Raw genomic sequence first — 21,851 nt, forward strand, 5'->3', positions numbered from 1 at the left:
TGGTGCCAGCTACCACCACCGACTACTCTGACAGGAATCACAATAGAGGGTCCTAAATAGAGCAGGAGAAAAATGTAGAACAAAATTCAAATTCACAGAAAAAAGAACAGAGTTTCTGGTCTGGCAGAGACTGGAGAAACTCCAAGAGTATGGCCCCCGGATACCGTTTTAACTCTGTACTGAAGTCACTCCCGAGGTTCACCCTTTAGCCAAAGATTAGGGAGATCTATAGGGCAAAAAATAACACACATGAGGAACGTGCTTCGTAGTTCACTCAAGTATATGAGACTAACGGGCACAGCAGCCCCAAAGCAAACACGAGAAGGCAGGAAGGGACAAATGGCAACAGTGAACCTGGGGTGGAGAAAAGGACAGTGTTGATACATCAGGGGCTTGGCAACCAATGTCATAAAACAATTTGTATCTTAATTGTTTAATGAGAAACTAATATGCTCTGTAAACTTTCACCTAAAGCACAATGAAAAATTATATAGATTCACTGTAATGGAAACTAAAACTGAGAAATTTTTAAATGCTTACTTAAAAATAGCAATAGTAAACCCATTACATGTGACCATATATAATTTTACAGAAAGTAAATAGATCTTTCTAAAAAAAAAAAAAATTAGCAACAAAAGTGGCATTGTTTATACATTTTTGCAATCTCATTAATGTCTACGTTAGTAGAAAACAGCTAGATCCTCACATACCTGCTTCTACCTTCAATCTATTGTGATATATTGTTGAGACTGAAGTATGTGAAGAAAATCTGTCCTCACCCAGTATGTAGTTGGAGAAGAGGATTATTTTAATAGCCTTTTCAGATAAGGATAGGTATTATTCTCTGATTCTCTACTAGAACCTGACAAGTAATAGTTTTTTAAGGTCAGTTACAATAAGGCATCTGAAATCACATTAATGAATTTTTCATATTCTGATATACTAAAATTCATTGGTGTATCTTGTACTTTCAATGGGCCTTTTACCCATGCCTGCCAGTGTAACATTATGCGTTAGTAATTTGGCAGATATTGGTTCATTGTTAGTCCCTGTTTGGTGCAAATGGTTAAGTGCTCTGCTACTAACTGAAAGGTTGGTGGTTTGAATCCCCTCAGAGGTGCCTTGGAAGAAAGGCCTGGTGATCTATTTCAGAACGGTCACAGCCTTTGAAAATCCTATGCTCCTTTCTACTCTGAGACACATGGGGTCGCCATGAGTTGGAATTGACTCCACAGCAACTGGTTGGTTCATTGTGAAGTAGATCTTCCAAAAAGTTAATATATGTCATCAAAAAGTCACATCTGTTAATATTACTTCTCATCTCATGAGGAAAGCATTTACGTTCTCGTGAACTGTCAAACTCACTGTGGCAGACCCAGGTTTTCCAAAACTGAACGCTTGAATTTTATCATTGGCAACAAATGCTGTCTGCTCCTTTCCTTGAAGTGACAGGCTCACTTTAAAAAATGTCTGCCACACACTCAAGTCTGAATATACATAGCCTGTCTGTCAATCATTCTTTCCAGTAAAAATGGCATTCCGTGAAAAAAGCACCTAGCTTACCCCACAACTCAAATTAAATTGCACAAATGCTTCTCCTAAACGCAACCATCATACTTTGCTTTATGCGTACCTCTCACTTGATCACGTGGGCTATTAAAAAAATGAACACTTGTTTTCTGAGATTTAATAAGTCTGATCATTGTTATCATCCTTTTGATGTGAAATTGGCTTTTTCTTTTTTTACGTATATTTTTACGTATGCAGTTAGGTGCTACTAAGGGTCCAACATTGCTTTTATATCATCACTGCAAATGTCAACACAGTTGAAACGGAATTTGATAATAGTTTTGACTTTCAAAGAGACTTGTAGCTCCTGGGAGTCTACGAGCTTAACTTTGAGAACTATTATCCTAAAATAACGCACTCGCCCAGTGAGAAGCCACATGAAAGAAGAAGGAGGGTGCTGGCTTTCGATTCAAAGAGATCTAGCTTTCCGTCCTTGATCTGCTCCTTACTATCAAAGTAGTGCTGGATGAGACACTCAACCTCTCCGAGGCTCAGTTTTCTCATCTAAGAAAGGGAACCAACACACCCTGACTAGGGCACTCAACAGTAAGAACAAAAATATACTCTACAAAAATGTCAAAATGTTTTCTCTAGAATCTTATACAGGGAATTAAGAGACAGCTGCAGGCATCAACTGGTGTATTCTTGTTGTTAGGTGCCATCAAGTTGGCTGTGACTCATGGTGACCCCATGTACAACAGGATGAAATGTTGCCTAGTCCTGTGCCATCTTCACGATCGTAGGCTTGTTACAGTTATTGTGTCTGTCCATCTCATCGAGGGTTTCGCTCGTTTTCACTGACCCTCTACCAAACAGGATGTCCTTTTTTTTAACGACTGGTCTTTACTGATGATATGTCCAAAATAAGCAAGCCAAAGTCTTTCCATCCTTGCTTCTAAAGCATATTCCAGTTGTATTTCTTCTAAGGCTGATTGTTCATTCTTTTGGCAGCCCCTGGTATAATCAATATTCTGTGTACCACAGTTCAAATGCATGTTTTTCTGGTGTGTTACTGCTGAGGAGAAAGTAACTGTCAGATAAGGACAGGTGATTGGAGCCATCCTGTCCCACGAAGCACTACAGGGGTTCATATTTTGGTCTAGCCTCTCAAGGAGGCTCTTGGTGAAGCTGAGTTTAGCTCCATAGGCTGCAGCCAGTGTGAAATAGTGCCCAGATACCTAGAAGCCTGGAGCTGTTGACCGCAGGTCCCCATGCAGCCTGTTGCTGCCTAACACCAATGTCCGTCTGTGTGTTGCAACCCCATACATAATTCCTGGCATGCCAGGTCTCCCATCCAGGAAACTATATTGTAAAGCAAAATTTTGAAATGACAGTATTATGTGGAAAACATTGGATATGATCTCCTACTTATAAGTACACCATCTTCCCACTGCCCCCAAAACCAACCCACTGCTGTCTAGTCGATTCCAACTTACAGCGACCCTATAGGACAGAGTAGAACTGCCCCCTGGGGTTTCCAAGGCTGTAATCTTTATGGAAGCAGACTGTCACATCTTTCTCCTGTGGAGTGGCTGGTGGGTACAAACCACCAACCTTTCAGTTAGCAGCCAAGTGCTGAACCACTGCGCCGCCAGGGTTCCTTCTTCCCTTGCAGTATTTTATAATTAGTAACAAAGTCTAGGGACAGGCCTCGCAAAAGGGCAAACAAGTCCAATGTGTCATGACACTAACGTTGGGAACTGAAGTTTTAAGCACCCTTCCTCCTCAGGACTCAATTCTGGGACCTTTCTTTCACGGTCTATCAAACTGCGGTGGTGTTTTTTATTTACTACTTAACATCATTTTAAGTCAAGAAAAATTAAAATTTTAAATTATTAACATATGTTTTACCATTGATCTTTATATTATGCAATGTCAGTTTTAAATGCATATAAAAGAATATTTAATTGGTGTGCAGGATCACCAAAATTAACAATTCATAGTTCGCAGCTCATGGCTACATATATATTTCATTCTTCCCAAAACAATATAAATACTGCACAAAACTACCTCACCTGTTTTTATTTCATTTCTTGATATGTACACATTCCACCAACGCTCTCTAGCATTGATTTACTGATGAGTAAGAAGGCCTGAAAGGAAAGGAACTATGAGTAGTAGCCTTATCTTTTCTTCCCTGCCATCTTTTTCAGCATAAGTGGTTGGCCAATACAGAGAAGTAACACAAGGAAGAAAGGATGTGTTAGGGTTCCTTGATTGACGGTGTTTCTTAAAACATTGCTGCCTGCTTTCTGCATTCAATGTAAGTTATAGTTTGAACAGAAAGTATGGCCTCTTGGGACTGTCACGACCCTCCCTTATTCAGTTTAGATGGAGTGCCCTTACCTGGTACGAGGTTTAAATCCTGCTGAACTCCCACATATCTCACAATTGCTATTCTTCATTTATGTATGTAATTATTCGATTGCTTACTTCCCTCCCCGACTGGAGTGCAAGCAGCACATAGGCCAGGACTGGTTTGGTTTTGCTCACCATTGTTTCACGAGTATCTAGCACATAATAGGTTCCTAAGACGTACTGGAGCCCTGGTGGTGTAGTGGTTAAGAGCTCGGCTGCTAACCAAAAAAAGTCAGCAGTTCAAATCCACCAGCTACTCCTTGGAAACTCTGTGGGGCAGTTCTACTCTGTCCTATAGGATCACTATGACTTGGAATCGACTCAACGACACACAACAACAATAAGTATTTATTAGATGAATGAATGGATGAATAAATGAATGGCTTTCTGTTTTGCAACCTGAATACTAGTGTCAGGTGAAGAGGTGGGATAAACGAGGGCAATATGAATTCTAACTTTTGTTCAGAGGATGCTGAATCCTGTCACAAGTCTAGAAAACTAAGCAAGCGTGGTACTGCCTTTGTTTACCTGATTGTCTTTCCTACTAGTTAGTAAGGATAATGGCGTATTTGTATCTCTGGCCAGGCACAGTGCCTGGCACTTGGTTGCCTCTTAGAAAATTTTGGCTCTTTTGAATTGAATTGAGCAAAATTTAATTTGAGGGAAATATGATGCCCTGAAGTTTACACTGTCTTGTCCTCCCCTTCTGTCTCCTCTTTTTCTCCTTTCCCTTCTTCCTCTCCTTTTGACTTCTTAAAGATCCCTGAGTCTTGAGAAAGATTGTAGTTGTGATCAGATGTTTCCAACAGAAAATTGCGCTCATCTATTTTCAGTTAACTTGATTCTGATTGGCCTTGTAATCATGGCAGTAGCACCCCTGAGAGAATGCCCCGAACCAATCTGGGCACATACATTGATAATAATATCCACATGTCGACATTGGTCTTGGGATAGAATCACAAGGCAGGCACTTCAGAAGCTCATCTGTTCAACTCTAGCTAATTCAGAGAAGAAATTAACTTGGGGATTGGATGAAATCCACTCTCCTGCCCAGAAGGCCACAGCTAACCTTGTCAGAATGGCAGTATAGAAATGCCAGAGATCCCGAGCATCGGCTGCTTAATGGGAGCCAGCCTTCTTGTTAGAACCTGGTCCACAATCTATCCGTCTTGTCCATTACCCTACGACTACATTTGAGAAATGGCCAGGAGGAGATGTAGTAAAAACAGAGTGTTCATAATGAAATTGAGGATCGATGAAATAATAAAAAACAAAAGCTTACAGGTGAGATTGGTATTGATTGACCATCTTAGAATACATTGTTAGTAAGCGATCTGAACATGCTTCCAATATGTAAAATGGGGGATTTCTCTCCTGAGTGAGCCTCAAATTGAAATTGTAGAATGTCATAAGAAGAAATTCCCAGGATGGTCCTCTTAGAAGTTAGGGGGCTGTAGCGGCGTGGAAAGGGCATGGACTTGGGAGCCAGCCATACATGAGTTTTGTACCCAGCTTTAGCTCTGTGTGACCTTGAGCAAGTAATTAACTTGTCTGATTTTTTTTTTTAATTGGTATAAAACACCTGCCTTGTAGGTTTGTTTTGAAGGTCAAATGAGATCACCAGGGAGAGGTATGAAGCTCAGCGTCTGGCATAGCACAGTCATGCAACAATGCTATCTTCTCTCCTCACCATTTCAGCCCTTTGGAACAGCTTGGCAGGGCTTGGACTAGGGTAAAGCAAGTGAGGGGTCCAGGTCACCCTGAGAGTGAGCACCTCCTTAAATTCTGCACCCTAGGTACTCTTCTTGCCTCACCTTAGTCCCAGCCATGTACCTGGGACAATGTCAGAACAGGGTTGAGGAAGGCTTCTTCTCTCAGGGTAGATGCCCACCCCCCACCATCTCCTGGATCATCTTACAAATGACAAAATTGAGACCCATGGGGGTGATATAACTTGACTAAAGCCATCAGTTAATAAATGGCAAACCTGGAATGTGAATCCAGGCCTCTCAGCTCTAAACCGCTGTGTTTTACTCCCCAGAAGCCTCTAGCTGAAATCTTTGGAGCCCATATCGCTTTTACTGACCCGCATATACTCCTTTATGCCAAACATGATCTTTCTGAGCATCTCCACATTGTCTCCCCAAGGAGTCTTGAAGCTCCATGAGATAGGAAGAATGCATGTCTCCACTGTTTGGGACTTCCTAAGGCATTTTGTACAGGCTTACTTGCAGTCATGGTTCAGTAAATATCAATTGATTGAGAAAAAGGACATATTCTTATAGCCTTATAATTTTAATGCAGAGAAAGAGTTATAATAAACATGAACCCAGCTGAGGGGGAGAAAGGCATTAATTTCACCACATGTCCAGGTCTTTAAGAAGTTAGCTTTTCAGGCTCCACAGGGACTCTGGAACTCACGTAGACTCCTACTCAGTCTTTCAAGAGAAGAAAATTACAACTTCAAGGGGTACCCTTCAAGCCACAGGGAAGTGGTAGGGGGAGGGATAGAAGGAGGGATGGGAGGTAGAGGGATCTGACTTCAGCAACGTTGGATGTTTAAAGAAGGACTAAAGGAGAGATAAGAGTAGGGCTGCTCAAACTTACATGAGCAAACACATCACCTGGGGGTCCTGTTAAAATGAAGATTCTGAATTAGGAGGTGGGCGGGGGGAGCCTGGGATTCTGCATTCCTGCCATGATCCCAGGTGATGCTGATGCTCCTGGTTCAGGGACCACACCCCAGGAAGTGAGGATGTTGTCATGGGACAGAAGATAGTGAAAGCGTTGGCCGTTCACCTCTCTCCACTGCAGCCATTGGCCTTTTGATGGTGGGCAAGTTCCTTAATCTCAGACTGGGCAGAGGGCAAGTGAGATAAACTGAGACAGGCAGCCTGCCCCCCCAACCCAATGACTCACAACTTTTTTCCACCAGGATACACTTGATGAGTGACATTTCCATGCGTGAAACATTTCAATTTCACCATCCATGAAATGGATGTTCATGTTGGTCTGTATCTCTCGGGGCCTCTTCTGGTTCGAAAGTTCTGTGCATGTGGGGAAGTTGCACGGAGGTTTTATGTTTGCAAATCTGGCTCAGTGGAAGCACTCCTTTCAGTCTGAAAGTTCTTAGGATTCCCACTTACTCAGGTCTCCTATCTTTTTGCAGGGGAAATCTGTGCATTCAAGATCCATGGCCAGGAGCTCCCATTTGAGGCTGTGGTGCTCAACAAGACATCAGGGGAAGGCCGACTCCGTGCCAAGAGCCCCATCGACTGTGAGCTCCAGAAGGAGTACACGTTCATCATCCAGGCCTACGACTGTGGTGCTGGGCCCCGGGAGACAGCCTGGAAGAAGTCGCACAAGTGAGTGGCCTAACTCAGCTCCCAGGGCCTGCCTCCAGCCCTTTGCCCACCCTGCCTCCATTCACATGCAGTTTTTCAGAGGTGTTTGACTTTTGGCTGCACCATGGTGTTCCAAGCACCTGCAGACATATGTCCGGGCTGTTTTCTACACCTGGGTGCTCTACCCTTCTCTTCACTCGCACCAACTAGTTGCCATCAAGTTGATCTGACACATGGCAACCCCGTGTGTGTCAGAGTAGAACAGGGTTTTCAATGGCTGATTTTCAGAAGTAGATCACTAGGACTTTATTTTGAGGCATCTCTTGGTGGACTCAAACCTCCAACCTTTTAGTTAGCAGCCAAAGATGCTTCTATTCCAACTTCAGGACCTAGTTCAGTTGACACTTCTTCCAGGAAGCCTTCCCTCAGCTGATCCATTCCTGCAGACCTGGTTGGGTACTTCCCTTGGGTTTCTGCAGGACTATGTGCTTCTCTCTGTCACAGCACTTTTCATTTGGGGTCATTACTGTTCTCTGCCTCATGAAGGGGTTCAGAGTCTAACACAGATTAAGGAACCTTGGTGTCACTGTGGTTCAAGGACATTCTTAAGCTCGACTACTGACCAAAAGGTCACCATTTCAAATCCATCAGCTGCTCTTTGGAAACCCTATGGTACAGTTCTACTCTGTCCTATAGAGTTGGTTAAAAGCCATTAAATTCTTACTGAATGGAGGACTGAATGAATAGAGCAAGGAATGAATAAGGGAAAGAGGAGAAGATCATGAGGAAATGGGTTTCCTAAACCTGGGTAACAGGGAAGGACAAGGAATGGGGAGGCTTCCTGGTGTGGATTCATCTCAGAGGAGCAAGGGAAGGACAAAGGGATTTCCAATGGGAGGAACTGATAGAAGACTCAGATCACATCTGTGACTGGCTAGTGGTTTCTCTACTCACTTGGCCTGAGGCCTGAGTTGGTGCCTGGGGCAGTGTGGGAGGTGGTGTGACCCTTCCTTTATGCCATCTCCCTCTTCCTGTGTGTGGTCCCAGGGCTGTGGTCCATATCCAAGTGAAGGATGTCAATGAGTTTGCTCCTACCTTCAAAGAGCCAGCCTACAAAGCCGTTGTCACAGAGGGCAAGATCTACGACAGCATTCTGCAGGTAGAGGCCGTCGATGAGGACTGCTCCCCCCAGTATAGCCAGATTTGCAACTATGAAATCGTCACGACTGATGTGCCTTTTGCCATCGACAGGAACGGTGAGTGCCCTGAGAGCACCCCAGGATAGCACAGGGAAACAAGCCTACCACCTCCACTCTGAAGGCCAAGGGGGAGCTCTGAGTGTACTTGGAGAATTATGCCTCCCGTGCCATCCTGGATCTGGGCCCTGTAACCCAGATCTCAGCCCTTCATTCCAGGGAATGGCCTCCCATTAGCTGCAGCCCAGCCAGGTCTAAGACACCCTAGGTAACCTCAGAAGCCTACTCGGTGAATGCGTTCTGTAGAAATCACAATACCACACATCTGGGTACCAAGGGTGGGTTGATTTTTCTGGTACAATTTTCCAGTTGTCAGCCAGATATGAGCCATGCCATCAACTCGGCCACGCCGGGTCCCTTTCCTATGTGATAAGTTGTAGCATTAGGCCACGCCACAACAATCTGCTTCCTTCTCCAAGCTAAAGACGTGCTAACAGAGAAGGTGGGGATTTTGAAACACTTTCTAAACCACGGATCCATTCAGAAATCTTTAGAGTTCTTGCCAGTAATGTCTCTTGAGAATTTTAGCCCTAATGAGAGTGATGAATGAAAGAACCTTCCTACTACACTTCAATCCTAGATTGAACTGATCTGAAAACAATCCTGTCAAGTCACTTGGATAGTTCCCCATCACCATTAGTGAAAATCTCATTGTAGTGCAAACAATACAGCCAGAAACCCAATCAGGTCAGCCCCATTTGACTATAATTTTCAAAACACTGATTATAATCAAATGATAATTATTTGCCAAGTGTATTGTTTAATTATTAGCGGGAATGTGAGGGTACCTGGATATTATCCCTGCTTTCTTTCAAATAGGATTTAAGTCATACAAAGATGCAAAAGTTGCAGACCCTGAAATTCATCCACTCTGCAATGATGTATTAAAGTGCCAGACTCTGGGAAAGGAGATAGGGTAGAACTCTGCAGTGCAATGAATTACTCAATATGACCCTTCTAGCCATAGTCTTTGAAACTCCCACTAAATGATTGGGTGAGACCATTCTAATAAGGTATATAGAATCCTAATGAGGGGATTGGTCAGTTTTGCCAACCCACTTGGCTTAAAATGAGCCATCTCAGAGGCAAGAAGAAAGGATCTCATCACCACCAAGAAAGAAGAGCCAGTGGTGGACCTGGGATCCCTGTGCTGAGAAGCTCCTGGAATGAGGAGAACAAGAGATAAGAGCTCTAACATTGAAGATGGTAAGAAGCAGTGACAGAGAAATGGTGGCCAGAGAGACCAGCAGGAGACGGCGTGTTGGGCTTCCTAGCCCACAGAGCAAGAAACCTGAGTGCCTTTGGGCAAAAAGCTTGCTGGAGGAGTAGCGTGGAGCTAGGTTTACTGACCCACAGAGATAGAGCTGAGCATTTTCGGGTAGAGGCCTGCTGGTGGAGTGGGATACCTCAGGGCACTTACGGGCTGAGCTCAAAGAGCTTTGTAACACTTGCCTGAGCAAGGCAGAGGCTGAGAGGTATGCCTGCAGGCACAGCTGAGAAGAGGCTGTCCTGATAGAAGAACTGTATCCTGTGCATTCCTGAACCTGAATTTTAACCCCATAACTGTGAGTATGGTGTGTGAGTTCTGTGTGGCCATTGCAATGAAGGTTTGGACTCAGCAGAGAGGTAAAGAGTGCTGTGGGAGGGATGGTTGGTGTCAGAATTAGTAAAGATGGTGAAGAGAGGAGGCTTCTCTGACCTCCTCCTCAAAGGAGTCAGCCGTGGGCTGTTGATCTTGATTCTCTTTCCCCCTTACAAAATTAGAGGAGGTCAGATGCTTCAGCCATGCCATTTTTACAAACTCAAAATATATGTGATCCCTGCCCACATGGAGCTTACCATCTAGTGGAAAAAAATTAAAATAGAAACCAGGTGACATCAAGGGTGCAGTTGATGTACAAAGTATTCCATGAACCAGAATGAGGCAACAAATTAGCTCTGAGCCTCCAGGAAGCCAATGCCTAAAGGGAAATACCATCAGTCACCTGCTGGCAAATCTTCAGGAGAACCCCAGCACTCCTGGATGTTGAGACCAGGGAGAACTTACTCTGTGATGTAGTCTTCTGTCATCCTGACAACAATAGCAGATTCCACAGAAGATGGAAGCCCAGGAGACAACCTCATTCCTGACCTCAAGTAGCTTACCTGTCTTTGGAGATGGGATTAATTTTCATAAAACAGGGAAGAAGTAAGGAGGCAGAAAGAGGGTCATCATAAAATGCTAAAACACATGAAAAGTATGTTATATACCTGGACACTGCTAGATTCTAACTGTGCAGAGTGCAAGATCCATGCACAAGAAAGTAAAGAAGGAAATACTGGATTTCGGTCAAAGTTTGGTTCAGGACTAAGAAGAGGGTAATTTCAATTAGTAAAGACAGTCAGACCTGCTGCCTGACAGCTTCTCTCACAGGCCCTGTGAAATGACTTGCCTGCCCCCACCACACAATCACACATACACATGACACTCCCTAAAACATAAAACAACTGCTTTGTCCTTTTCTCCTTGGGATTTCTGTTCCCTATGATCAACCATAGGGTCTGCCCCCAAAGAAGTTTTGGAATTCAGGGAGTGACGAGTCCTTGATGAGCAGCAGGGCTAGGTCAGTGAATGGATCTGTGAAGAGGGCCCAGGCTCCACTTGACCCCCTGCTCTCCTTCTGAAGAACCACTGCCCAAGGAGAGGTAAGATGCAAATTCCTTCATCGGAGGGTAAAATGCCCCCATCAGGAAAATGATTACTCACCTTGATGAGCCATTTTGCTAACAAATGCCAATTTATCTCCCTTACTGTCTCATTAAAAGTGAGGAATGGTCCTTCTCCAGGCCTCTGCCTTTGACTCTGGTTTACAACCTGAGATGAAGAGGACAGTGGGCACTCCTGGGAAGTATGGGTACCCGGCGGCGAGGTTTACAAGAGCAGTTCTCCCAGTAATGAAGGCAGGACCTGGGGCAGACACATGACCAGTTCCGTTCTAATGAGCTTCCCATTGGCCCTTATCCATCACTTCTCCCAAGGACTTTCAGGCTCCTTGCAGAACTTCCTTAGCATACAGGTCAGGGAAAGTACTGCTGAGTTTGGGGCCCATTCCTTGAGGCAGATGGTTTCTGGCCCCTGCAACCTGCCAGGCTCTTTGCCTGTGGAGGAAAGAAGGGAGGCAGGACAGCAGGAGGATAGAAGCACAGCATGTGGAGTCAGCCTGCCTGCCATTGACTTACACACTCAATGTCTCCCCACTGGAGGCCTTCAGCCTCCCTGCTCTTAAATACTTCCCCTGTGAGAACACAGCAGTGACACTCCCTACCTTGTTGTGAGGCCTGTGGTATGATGTTTGCAGGGCACCCTGTATATGGGGAATGCTTCACCAATGATGCTGTGATTTTTATATATTTACCTGGGAGTTTGGGAGGTGAGGTTTCTTTACCCCTGGTGGATTTCTGGGCTGAAATTAGTAGCAGGTAACTGAGTTGGGGACACCACCTCACTCTTGAGAAGCCCTGGATCCATTTCAGATGGCTTTCACGCCCCATCTCCTGGCACTTGGCCCATCTATCTGAGATAGACACAGCGTGGATCCTCATTTCCATTTGACAAATGGAGAAAACAGAGTTCTAAAACGTAAAGAGCTGACCTAATACCGCCTGTCACACTGGTGGCAGAGTCAGGACAGGAAATCATGTCCCCTGACTGTTGGTCCCAGAGTCTTTCCACCAGACTTCTATTCCTCAATGGTATTTGACAGGATCCCATAGCAAGGGTATTTAGGTTCATGAACACAAAATTGTGTCTTGATCTATAGCCACTTCTTTGTGTGTGTACGTATGTGTGTGTGTGTATGTGAGCATGTGAGCATGAGACAGAGAGACCTTTGACAAGTTACTTAAGTCATGTCGCAGTTCCTCATCAGTAAAATGGGGATTATGTCATCGGGTGGACGTGACTGTTATCTGAACCAGGGCAAGCAAAGCCCTCACCAGACTGTCTGGTACAAACAGGCGCTCAACAATGATAGGGGATGACAGCAGAGGTCCCCAATGATACCAAATTACCACCTGTCAGATTTTTCTACTTTTCGAGCAATTGTTTGGTTTTCACGCAGTCTCAGCTGGCCTGTGTCATTGTCAGAAGGCTGCCCTAGAAGTAAGGGGACTCTGATGCTTCAGAGAAGTCTGCATATACTTAAAGTAAATGAAAATACTTCTTTTCTGTCTGAATATAAAAGTAATGCATGCCCTTTGTGGGAAATTTGGAAAGCACAGAAAAGCATGAAGGAGAGAGTAAGTCACCCATAATTCCACCAGAGATAACCACTATTGACATCTTATCATACTTCCAATATTTTTTCTATGTATTTTTAAATTAAGGCCACCCTACCCTTGCCATTCCTTATCTTCCCCTTTTTACGTAACATTTCGTTACTTGTATTCTCCCCATTCTTGAAAACACTTCATAATCACAGCTTTTAATGCCAAATAACATTCCATACTGTATATAAAAACCAAAACCAAACCAGTTGCCGTTGAGTCAACTCTTGTCGACAATCCCATGTGTGTCAGAGTAGAGCTGTGCTCCATCGGGTTTTCAGTGGCTGGTTTCAGAAACAGATCACCAGGCTTTTCTTCCAAGGCACCTGTGGGTGAACTTGAACCTCCAACCATTTGGTTAGCAGTTGAGCTATTTAGCTCTTCCATTACCATTGGACACCAGTTTCTTCCCTGTTTTCCAGTGTAATAAATACTGCTTAGATAAACATATTTGTACATATATCTGTCAGTTTTATCATTTTCCTAGAATCAATTTCTAGACATGGAATTGCATGTATAAAAAATATGAACATTTTCAAAGCAACTGTTGTATATTGCCGGGTGCCATTCCTGAGGGGTTGTTCTTATTTAAGCTCCACCAAAATAAGGGTGCTGTTTAGACTGCTCGTCTTCCTCACCCTCCTTCCCAACTCTGAGTAGGGGAGTTTTTAAAAAATGTGTTCACCAACATGCAAGGTAGGTATTGATCTTTGAGAGTTAGCCTCTCAGATTCACAAATTTAGACCTGGAGAAACAAGCCCAGGGACCGCTGCTCACCTGGGCTAAATGGAACTCAAGTTTCCTAAGAAGGCGGTACTAGGAGAAATCATTCAAGTGTAGAAAAACTGCAATTGGGATAAAAACCAGATGGGTGGCTTTGAGCTTTAAAAAAGCTTTAAATGTGTGTCTTATCCAAATCTGAGCCTCCTCCCTGCAATAGTTGCTCCCAATATTATATCCTCATTTATGACCTAATGCTTCAAATTCTGTGCTTTGGAATCCATTCTGACATTCATGAAGTTGATGGTGGTGGAGAAGGTGAATTATTTTCTCAGACGGTTTCATTAAGACTTGTTATGGAAGTGGAGCTGCAAACAAATTGAGCCATGGATTCAGCCGGTGTGTTTATTTTTCTACCACAATCAATAGTGTTTGGTCTGCTTAATGTCATGCGGATTGTAAACATGGAGTCTTCCCCGTCGAAGAGGACTATCTTTCCAGAGCCATGGAACTTTAAAGAAAGAGCAAGTTAAAACTTTGTTGTTCAAAATTCAACCTGATGTTGCGGAAACATACCTCTTGTGGTTACATGAAAGTGCTCACACCAGCCAGAATTCCTCCCCCTGTGATGACCAGAACCACAAACAAGTGGTTAACAGAATCCACTGGGAATGTTACCAACCCGATCCTGAGCTGTTGCAGAGCTGTGCAGGCCCTGGAATGGAGAGTGAAACAGATATTTGGGGATAAACAAAAGGGATTCTCAACGCCAGCCACAAGAACCAGAAATACATCAAGCCTGTTTTTCTTCAAAGATTTTTCACTGACTATATTAAACTATTTTTATATTAAACTAAATTCTACTTCAAATTGGTGGAAGCAGCACATTTTTTAGAAGCAGTCCAGAAGCAGATAGCTGAATAACCAAAACCAAACCCTTTCCCAACCCCATGCGTTACAGAGTAGAATTGCTCCTTAGGGTATTCTTGGCTGTAATCTTTATGAATGCAGATTGCCAGGCCTTTCTTTTGCAGTACCACTGGGTAGGTTCAAACCATCAACCTCTAGGTTAGTAGTCAAGCAGAAATTGTTTGTGCCACCTGGGGACCTAAGTATCAGAATAAACGAGTCTCATTCTTGCCCTAATGTCTTGGCCAACTTTGTACTAAACCCTCCCCCGCCAGCCTCTACCTCCCCATCTTCCCACCCCCAGCACTTACTCACATATATAGCCCCTGCTCAGGACTAGGATTGAGTACTGGTTTACTAATATTGGATGATCAATGGATCAACTTTTCTAATTTTTAAAACATTACCTGACTTTCCTAATCTTAGTCTATGTTGTCTCAATTTACATGAATGGAAAGAAAGCCCATTAGGTATTTTCCCTCCATTTTGATGAAATAAAAAAAAAAAAAGACAAACCAACAAAGAACATGTGTTCGTTTATTTGTTGGTTGGTTTGTCTGTTTTTTCATTTCTGTTTTCCTCATTTCACTTCTGGGAAAAGATGATAATAGCATTTGAGTTCTAATTTGCTCTCAACTCCTCCATCAAAAGAAAGCAGGAATGAAATTCTTCTCAGCAAAGGAAGACTTTAATCTCTTGGGATTGAGAAATAAGAAAGTATTAAATGCATGTTGGACCTATATTAGTTCCTGGGGACCAACATTGCATTTCAGCAAAAGTAGTCAATTAAAAATATGCTCATTAATTAAGGATATTTGTTTCTGCATTATAATAGCAAACCCACGGGAACAAAAACACACAAGTGGCTCAGAAAAATTGTTCAGTCTCTCTTGAAGAAGAAAGATGTCTTTGCCACTAGGGCAGGGAATCAGTTATTCTGTGTCACTTTCAGAAGGGAGGTCACAGATTTTCTTATTGATTTTACTTCCTATTTGGTAGCAAAATCATGTGAGAAGCAGCAGTGAGCGTTCCTGGCGACAAGCCCAGAGGTTAAAAAATATGTGTCAGGACATTTTCTGAATTCCGTCCTTTTCCCAGAGATTGCATGGCAGATAAGCTCTTGCAGCCTACATCAGGGACACAGCACCTGAGTCCCCTTTGGGAGGATGTTTTCAGTAACCCATTACTCATAAACACAAACCCATTGGATTCCAGTTGTGTGTTCAGAGTTCCCTAGCAGCACAGTTGCATAGCCAGGGTCCCTCTAATCAGTGGTGACAGGTGGAATGCAGGTCACGAGTGGAAGCTATGCTCCTGTTTGCCCCCCCCTTTTTTTTTTTTACAAAGAGATAAGGAAGAAAGGGCCGTTTAATTCGTATGCAGTTTGGTGGAGTAGAGAAGCGATTTTGAGAAAGTGTACTGTGGTTAACTTGATCTGAGATGATTCTGCTCATTCCTGTGTCCTCAGGAAACATCCGGAACACAGAGAAGCTGAGCTACGACAAGCAACACCAGTATGAGATCCTGGTGACCGCCTACGACTGTGGGCAGAAGCCAGCTGCTCAGGACACCCTGGTGCAGGTGGACGTGAAGCCAGTGTGCAAGCCTGGCTGGCAAGGTGGGTGCTGCTTCCATCAGAACTGTCACATGAAGGTGGCTGGTAATGGCGTAGAGAAGGTGCTTAGCTTTGTTCTCAAATCATTGCAAAAGACAACTACAGGAATTGTAAAGTACAGTTACTCTGCCACAAGACAGAGACGCTTATTTATTCTCACAACTCTTACACGAGGTATTATCCCCATTTCACAGCTGACAACATCCGAGGCAACTCGTCTAAAATAATGGGCTTAGTTTATCCAGTGCTTCCTTTCTCAAATCCCGTGACATCTTTGGATCAATGGTAATTAGCCCACTGTGCTCAGGAGAAATTACCAGCAAGCCCATTCACTTTATCTAGAGGTATCGAGACTAGCTTTGCTTCAGCACTCAGCACCTGGGGAGACTGTCAAGTTCCTCACACGGAGGGTGTGCACACTGAGCTGGGAGATCCAGAATCCAGCCTGTCTATTAGAGGGTTTCATACGTGTTGACTCTGAGAATCAATGGCCTGAGATGGAGGTGGATATTTCTGTTAGTTTTGATCTTCTAGGTTGCAGACAGAGCACATTCTCAGGTTCCCCATAGATGATGATGATTTATTACTGAGCTACCAGGGACACAAGGAAGGCAAGTTCAGTTGCATAGATGGATCTTGCAGAGAAGTGTATGGTTTATGGACTCACAACAGTTCTGTTGGTGACAGCAGTTCTGGTGGCCAAGCAGGGGTGCTAGAGTTGTCCCTGTGCCACCAGACTACTCTGTTTCATGTGTTGCTGCTGCTGTACGGTCCTGCTTACTCATGGTACTTCATGGAGTCATCCACCTGTGGCCTCTGCTTACGGCTTTCTCTTAGTGTGTCTTCCAGCTTCTGGCCTCCTGTTGGATTCCTTCCTTCCTTCATTCTGTGTGTGTGTGTGTGTGTCCTTGTCTCACTCTTTTTCTGCATCTTTCATTCTTAAATTCCCCTAGAAAGGGTCTCACTAAGTCTTAGTCACACGCATCTCTACTGGGCAGACTAATGCCAGACCACCATATAGTTCACTGGTCAGGCTTTGAGTGGCTGCCTTTTGGTCAGGAGTCCCTTCCTGGTCTAATTCATCATGGTCAGAATGGCAGGACCTCATGGTACAAAGCAAGGAAACCTGTGCCTGAGGAACCACCTAGAGCACCCCCCTCAGAAGGTAGCCCTCAAAGTGGTCCTCTCCAGCAACTTTATCTCCCTTAAACTAGAAAGAAGGGAGAGTAATTAAACCCACCTCTGGAGGAGTCAGAGTCATTGCCCTTTAAACAAAATTCAAAAATTGTTCAATAGAGGAGCTACAGGCAAGGCACAAGAGAGGTAAAGAAAAAAAGTAGAGTCGTTTTGTGTTTAAGATCAAGCAAGAGCCAAGGGTAATGGTTGCACAGCTAATTAATGTAATAGATGACAATAATCTGTAATCCTGTAGAAAGTTAAGTTGGCAAATGTTGTATGTTTTTTTTTTCAACGACAGAAAGGAGCAGCTGCTGAGGCTGCTTATGTATGACCAAATACCTCATGGGATTTCTTTTCTTGGTTTGGAGATTTAGGGTCATGGTTTCATGGGACATCCTAGTTAATTGGCCTAATATCATGTTTAGTGCTTCTGTTTTACCTTCTAGTTCAGTGCATAGTGCCTGGGGTCTTAAAAACTTGCCACTCCCATCCAAGGCACAACAATTGGCTTCTATTTACCTGGACCAACAGTGGAAGAAGAGAGTCAGGAACAGGAGGAGGAAATGGAATGTGTGGCTAATTGTCTCCATGAACAACTGCTTCCTTTGCCACGAGACCAGAAGAACGGGGTGATGCCTGGCTACCATTACTAAAGGTTTTTATCAAAGATTCTATAGAAGAATCCTGATCAAAAGGGGGGAAATGAGAAACAGAATTTCAAATTTTCATGAAATCCAGACTTTCTGGAGTCATTGAGACTGGTTGAACCCCCAAGTCTATTGCCCTGAGATCATCTTTAAAGTTTAAACCAAAAATATCTCCTGAAGTTTTCTTTAAACCAATCAATAGTTTAACTTCACTCAAGACTGTCTTCCTTAAGCCTTGTGCTCTTTTAAGATCTACCCATATGGAATCAAATTGACAACAGCAACTCCAAATGTTAGCTTGTAAGGACTGGCCCCAATGAAGGTCTGGCCTTTGAAAAGAAAGCCTGAAATAATATAAAAGGTTTCTAAGCATGGAATATACTCACAGTGGGATTTTAAGTGGGAAAAGCAAAATAAAAGTGCATATCTGGAGTGTGGTAACAATGTGTTTTGTCTTTGCCAAATAAGGCACCTATAGCTTTGGAATTATATTTCAGTACTTATATTTAGGTGTAATTTCCTAATGGAGTTTGCACTTGTTTCAGGGTTAAATATATACAAAGAAAAACAGTAATAATGTTTAGTTCTGTGAGTGAAGAATGTATTGAGCACCCACCTCTGGGGCACACTGCTATTTGTAGCTCTAGGTAGCAAGCTCCTAGGAACAGAGGATTGGGCCCCTTCACTGCTGTGTCTCCAGTACCCAGCAGAGGGCAGTTCAAGACACAAGAGTTGAATGAATAAATACATAGATGAAGTAATGAATTATGAGTGAGACCTTATTAAAATATGTAGGAATTTTCAGCTGCTAACAAAAAGGTTGGCAGTTCGAATCCACCAGCTGCTCCTTGGAAATCCTATGGGACAGTTCTTCTCTGTCCCATAGGGTTGCTGTGAGTTGGAATTGACTCGACGACCACGGGTTTGTTTTTTTTGGTTTATGGGACAAAGAAGAGGGCCGTGGTGGCACAGTGGTAGAACTCTCGCCTTCCATGTGGGAGAGTCGGGTTTGATTCCCAGCCAGCACACCTCATGCAGATCCATCATCTGTCTGTCAGTGGATGCTTGCATGTTGCTTTGATGCTGAACAGGTTTCAGCGGACTAAAATGGATTAGGAAGAAAAGCTTGGCAATCTACTTCTGAAAATCAGACAGCAAAAACTCTACGGATCACACAGCCTGATCCACAGCCGATCACGGGAATAGTGCAGAACTGGGCACCATTTTGTCCCATTGTACAGAGGATCACCATGAGTTGGGGACTGGTTCCACAGCAGCTAACAACAAGGAACAAAGAAAAGAGGGAAGAAGCAACACCTTGCATCAGTTAACCCTGTCAGGCAAAGGGACTGAAACACGCATAACATCAGAGTCAACTGCCTGATGGTGGCTTCCCTGTCTAAGCAGGCCAGCCTGGGATGGCAGAGGCTGACACCTGATACTGCATGGCAGTCCTCCTCCCTCCAGTTTATCCCTATAACCCATTGCCGTTGAGTTGATTTTGACTCATAGCAACCCTATAGGACAGAGTGGAACTGCCCCATAGGGTTTCCAAGGAGCGCCTGGTGGATTCAAACTGCCGACCTTTTGGTTAGCAGCCACTTAACCACTGCAAAGTCCCCTCTCCCTAGCTATTGCCCCGGCCATAGCCCCAGCTAGCTTGCAGATCATAGACTGGTGCTCTGGATTCTCTGACATCTGTAGTAGCCAGTGGACAAAGTGCCTTCTGGCCACTCCTGTCACAATATTGTCCCCACACCTTCCAGCACACTGCTCCATTTTATTTCTCCACTTGGCATGCCCGCACCTCCAACTGACCCTCCCCAAGGCCTGCTCTGCCTTCCTCCCTTGGCCAGGCCTGCAGCCTCTTAGCTGGAAGTACACCTTTCTCCAAGAGAGCTTACCACCCCCCGTCCCAAATGTGCAGCTCTTCTCTGGCCCCATTGGGTGTTGTAGGACAAGTTGGAGTGAGCCACATTTTACCAGATGTCTCTACTGACCGCAAGTGAAGCAGGATGCGCCCTTACTGTGAGAGGTCTTCGGGTACCCTGGGGAAAGGGCTGGCTCTTCTGGAAGCCAGTGTCATATAAAGCCTGTGTGGTATAGGATGGGAGAGGAGCAGAGACAGGAGGCCAGTTAGTCCACCAGGAAGCAATGTAAGGAGACTAGCCTGGCTTGCATAAAGAGTTGGGCCTGGGGAGAAGTGAGAAGCAAGATTGGAAAGGCTAGGGGCAGGGTTAGGTGGGCAGCGGAGATTCTGTACGGCCCTGAATAGCAAGGTGAGGAGCTGTCTTAATCCTCAGGCCCCTCTAGATCCAGCTGTGAGGGGTCTGTGTGCATGTGCCAGACGGAATCCCCCAGGAGATCAGAGTCCACTCCCTGAACTGACTTCTCACAAGCAAGGCAAGTTACCAAGCAAACACAGTTTGACAGTTTGAATCCTTGTACTTGTTCTTAGTCATTTCCTTCCAGGCAGGATGGAATTGCAGCACCGTGAAAGCAATCCATCACACTCAGGAGCCCCCGCCTTCTCCAAGCATAGCCACTCAGCACTGTCACCCAGCCGTCACTGCAGGCAGCTTCTCCCAGTGAGCTGTCTCAGAGCACGTGAAGCCGCCCACAGCTAGAGCCTCCCCTCTCTTCCCAGAGCCCCATAAGAGAGTAGCTCCCAGGCTCCAGGGATGCCCCAGGGTAATGCCCCAGTTTTCCATCATAATAACCCCCTCCATGTGCAGGGCTCTGCAACTTTCCCTACAAGATTCTGGCCCTTCCCTAGCTAGGCACAGGAGGACATCTCAGACCCTGGTCTTTCAGTCCTTGGGCAAGGCACGTTTCTACACAGGCTATGGTTTTCCATTCTCTGCCTTTTTTCCTTGGGTTGGTCTTGTCTTCCCAGAAAGGGTGTGGACTCCTTGAGGACTGAGCTACACTTCTTGCAGCCCTGGTGCTGAACTTTCCATACATTACCTAGGCAAAAACTGAAGGCTTGCCTGCTAGCATCACCAACCAGTGGGCAGAGTGGGGTTTATCAGGGATTCAGCTGGCCCCAAGGGGAGGAGGGAAGGTTTTGAATCCATAAAACAACCCCAGGTTGCCAGGCACACGTGTCTTCCTCTTGTATTCGGTTATCTTCCCTGCTGTGTTCTGAGGCTGTGGTTGTGATAGGTGGAAAGGGTCAGGTCACTCTGCAGGGGAATGTGGAACTTTGCCAAAGGGGACATCACTTCCATTCTCAGTTGCCCATGGAAGAAGATGGTCCTCAAAGCATCAACCCAGACTGTGTGACTGGAAGGGAGAATGACGTCTTTGAGAAGTCGAGGTGTCCTTATGTGCAGCCTTTTTTCACAGAAATGAAAGATTATATTAGGAACCAGGAAGGAAGTAGACCTACAGGAGGCCACAAGCTAAAGGCAGGTTTATGTCCTGCCTCTCATGCCAGGCGTCTGAATCTGCAGTCTTCTTGGTGTTTGTTTCCCTATTGCCAACCAGATATAAATATCCACACCTGGGCCATCTGCTATGAGGACTCAGGGAGAAGGCTGCACCATTCACGATCAGAGCACTAAAGAGGATATAGTGTGCTTTCACTGCCGAGGCCCTGGTTCCATTCCCAGTCACATAACCCTTTTTTTGAAGCCCTGGTGGTACAGTAGTTAAGCTCGGCTGCCAACCAAAAGTTTGGCAGTTCAAATCCACCAGCTGCTCATTGGAATCCCTATGGGGCAATTCTACTCAGTCCTATAGAGTCACTATGAGTTGCAACCAACTTGACCACAAATGGTCCTTTGAGGCTATTAGGGTGATGGTGGCAATAACAGCAGTGGACCCAGTCAGAGATGGAGTTGGCCATGTGACAGTGTTGTGTCCTCCTATTTGGGAACTGACCCTCCCCCTAGAGGATGCTTTATACATCAGTTGCTAGTTCTGGGTTCTTTATTTGTTTAGTTTT

The 21,851-nt window shown here is 44.6% G+C and overlaps 1 protein-coding gene across 1 annotated transcript in view; it reads left to right on the forward strand.

The window, feature by feature from the left end:
- Positions 1-21,851, forward strand: part of CLSTN2 (calsyntenin 2) — a 433,412-nt gene that overhangs the window by 279,544 nt on the left and 132,017 nt on the right. The window contains exons 3-5 of the mRNA XM_064275381.1: positions 7,097-7,292; positions 8,319-8,527; positions 15,930-16,079. Coding sequence (XP_064131451.1) covers positions 7,097-7,292; positions 8,319-8,527; positions 15,930-16,079 — 555 coding nt within the window. The remainder of the gene's footprint in view (positions 1-7,096; positions 7,293-8,318; positions 8,528-15,929; positions 16,080-21,851) is intronic.

The sequence above is a fragment of the Loxodonta africana genome, chromosome 23 (genome assembly GCF_030014295.1).
Source record: "Loxodonta africana isolate mLoxAfr1 chromosome 23, mLoxAfr1.hap2, whole genome shotgun sequence".
NCBI classification, from domain to species: Eukaryota; Metazoa; Chordata; class Mammalia; order Proboscidea; family Elephantidae; genus Loxodonta; species Loxodonta africana.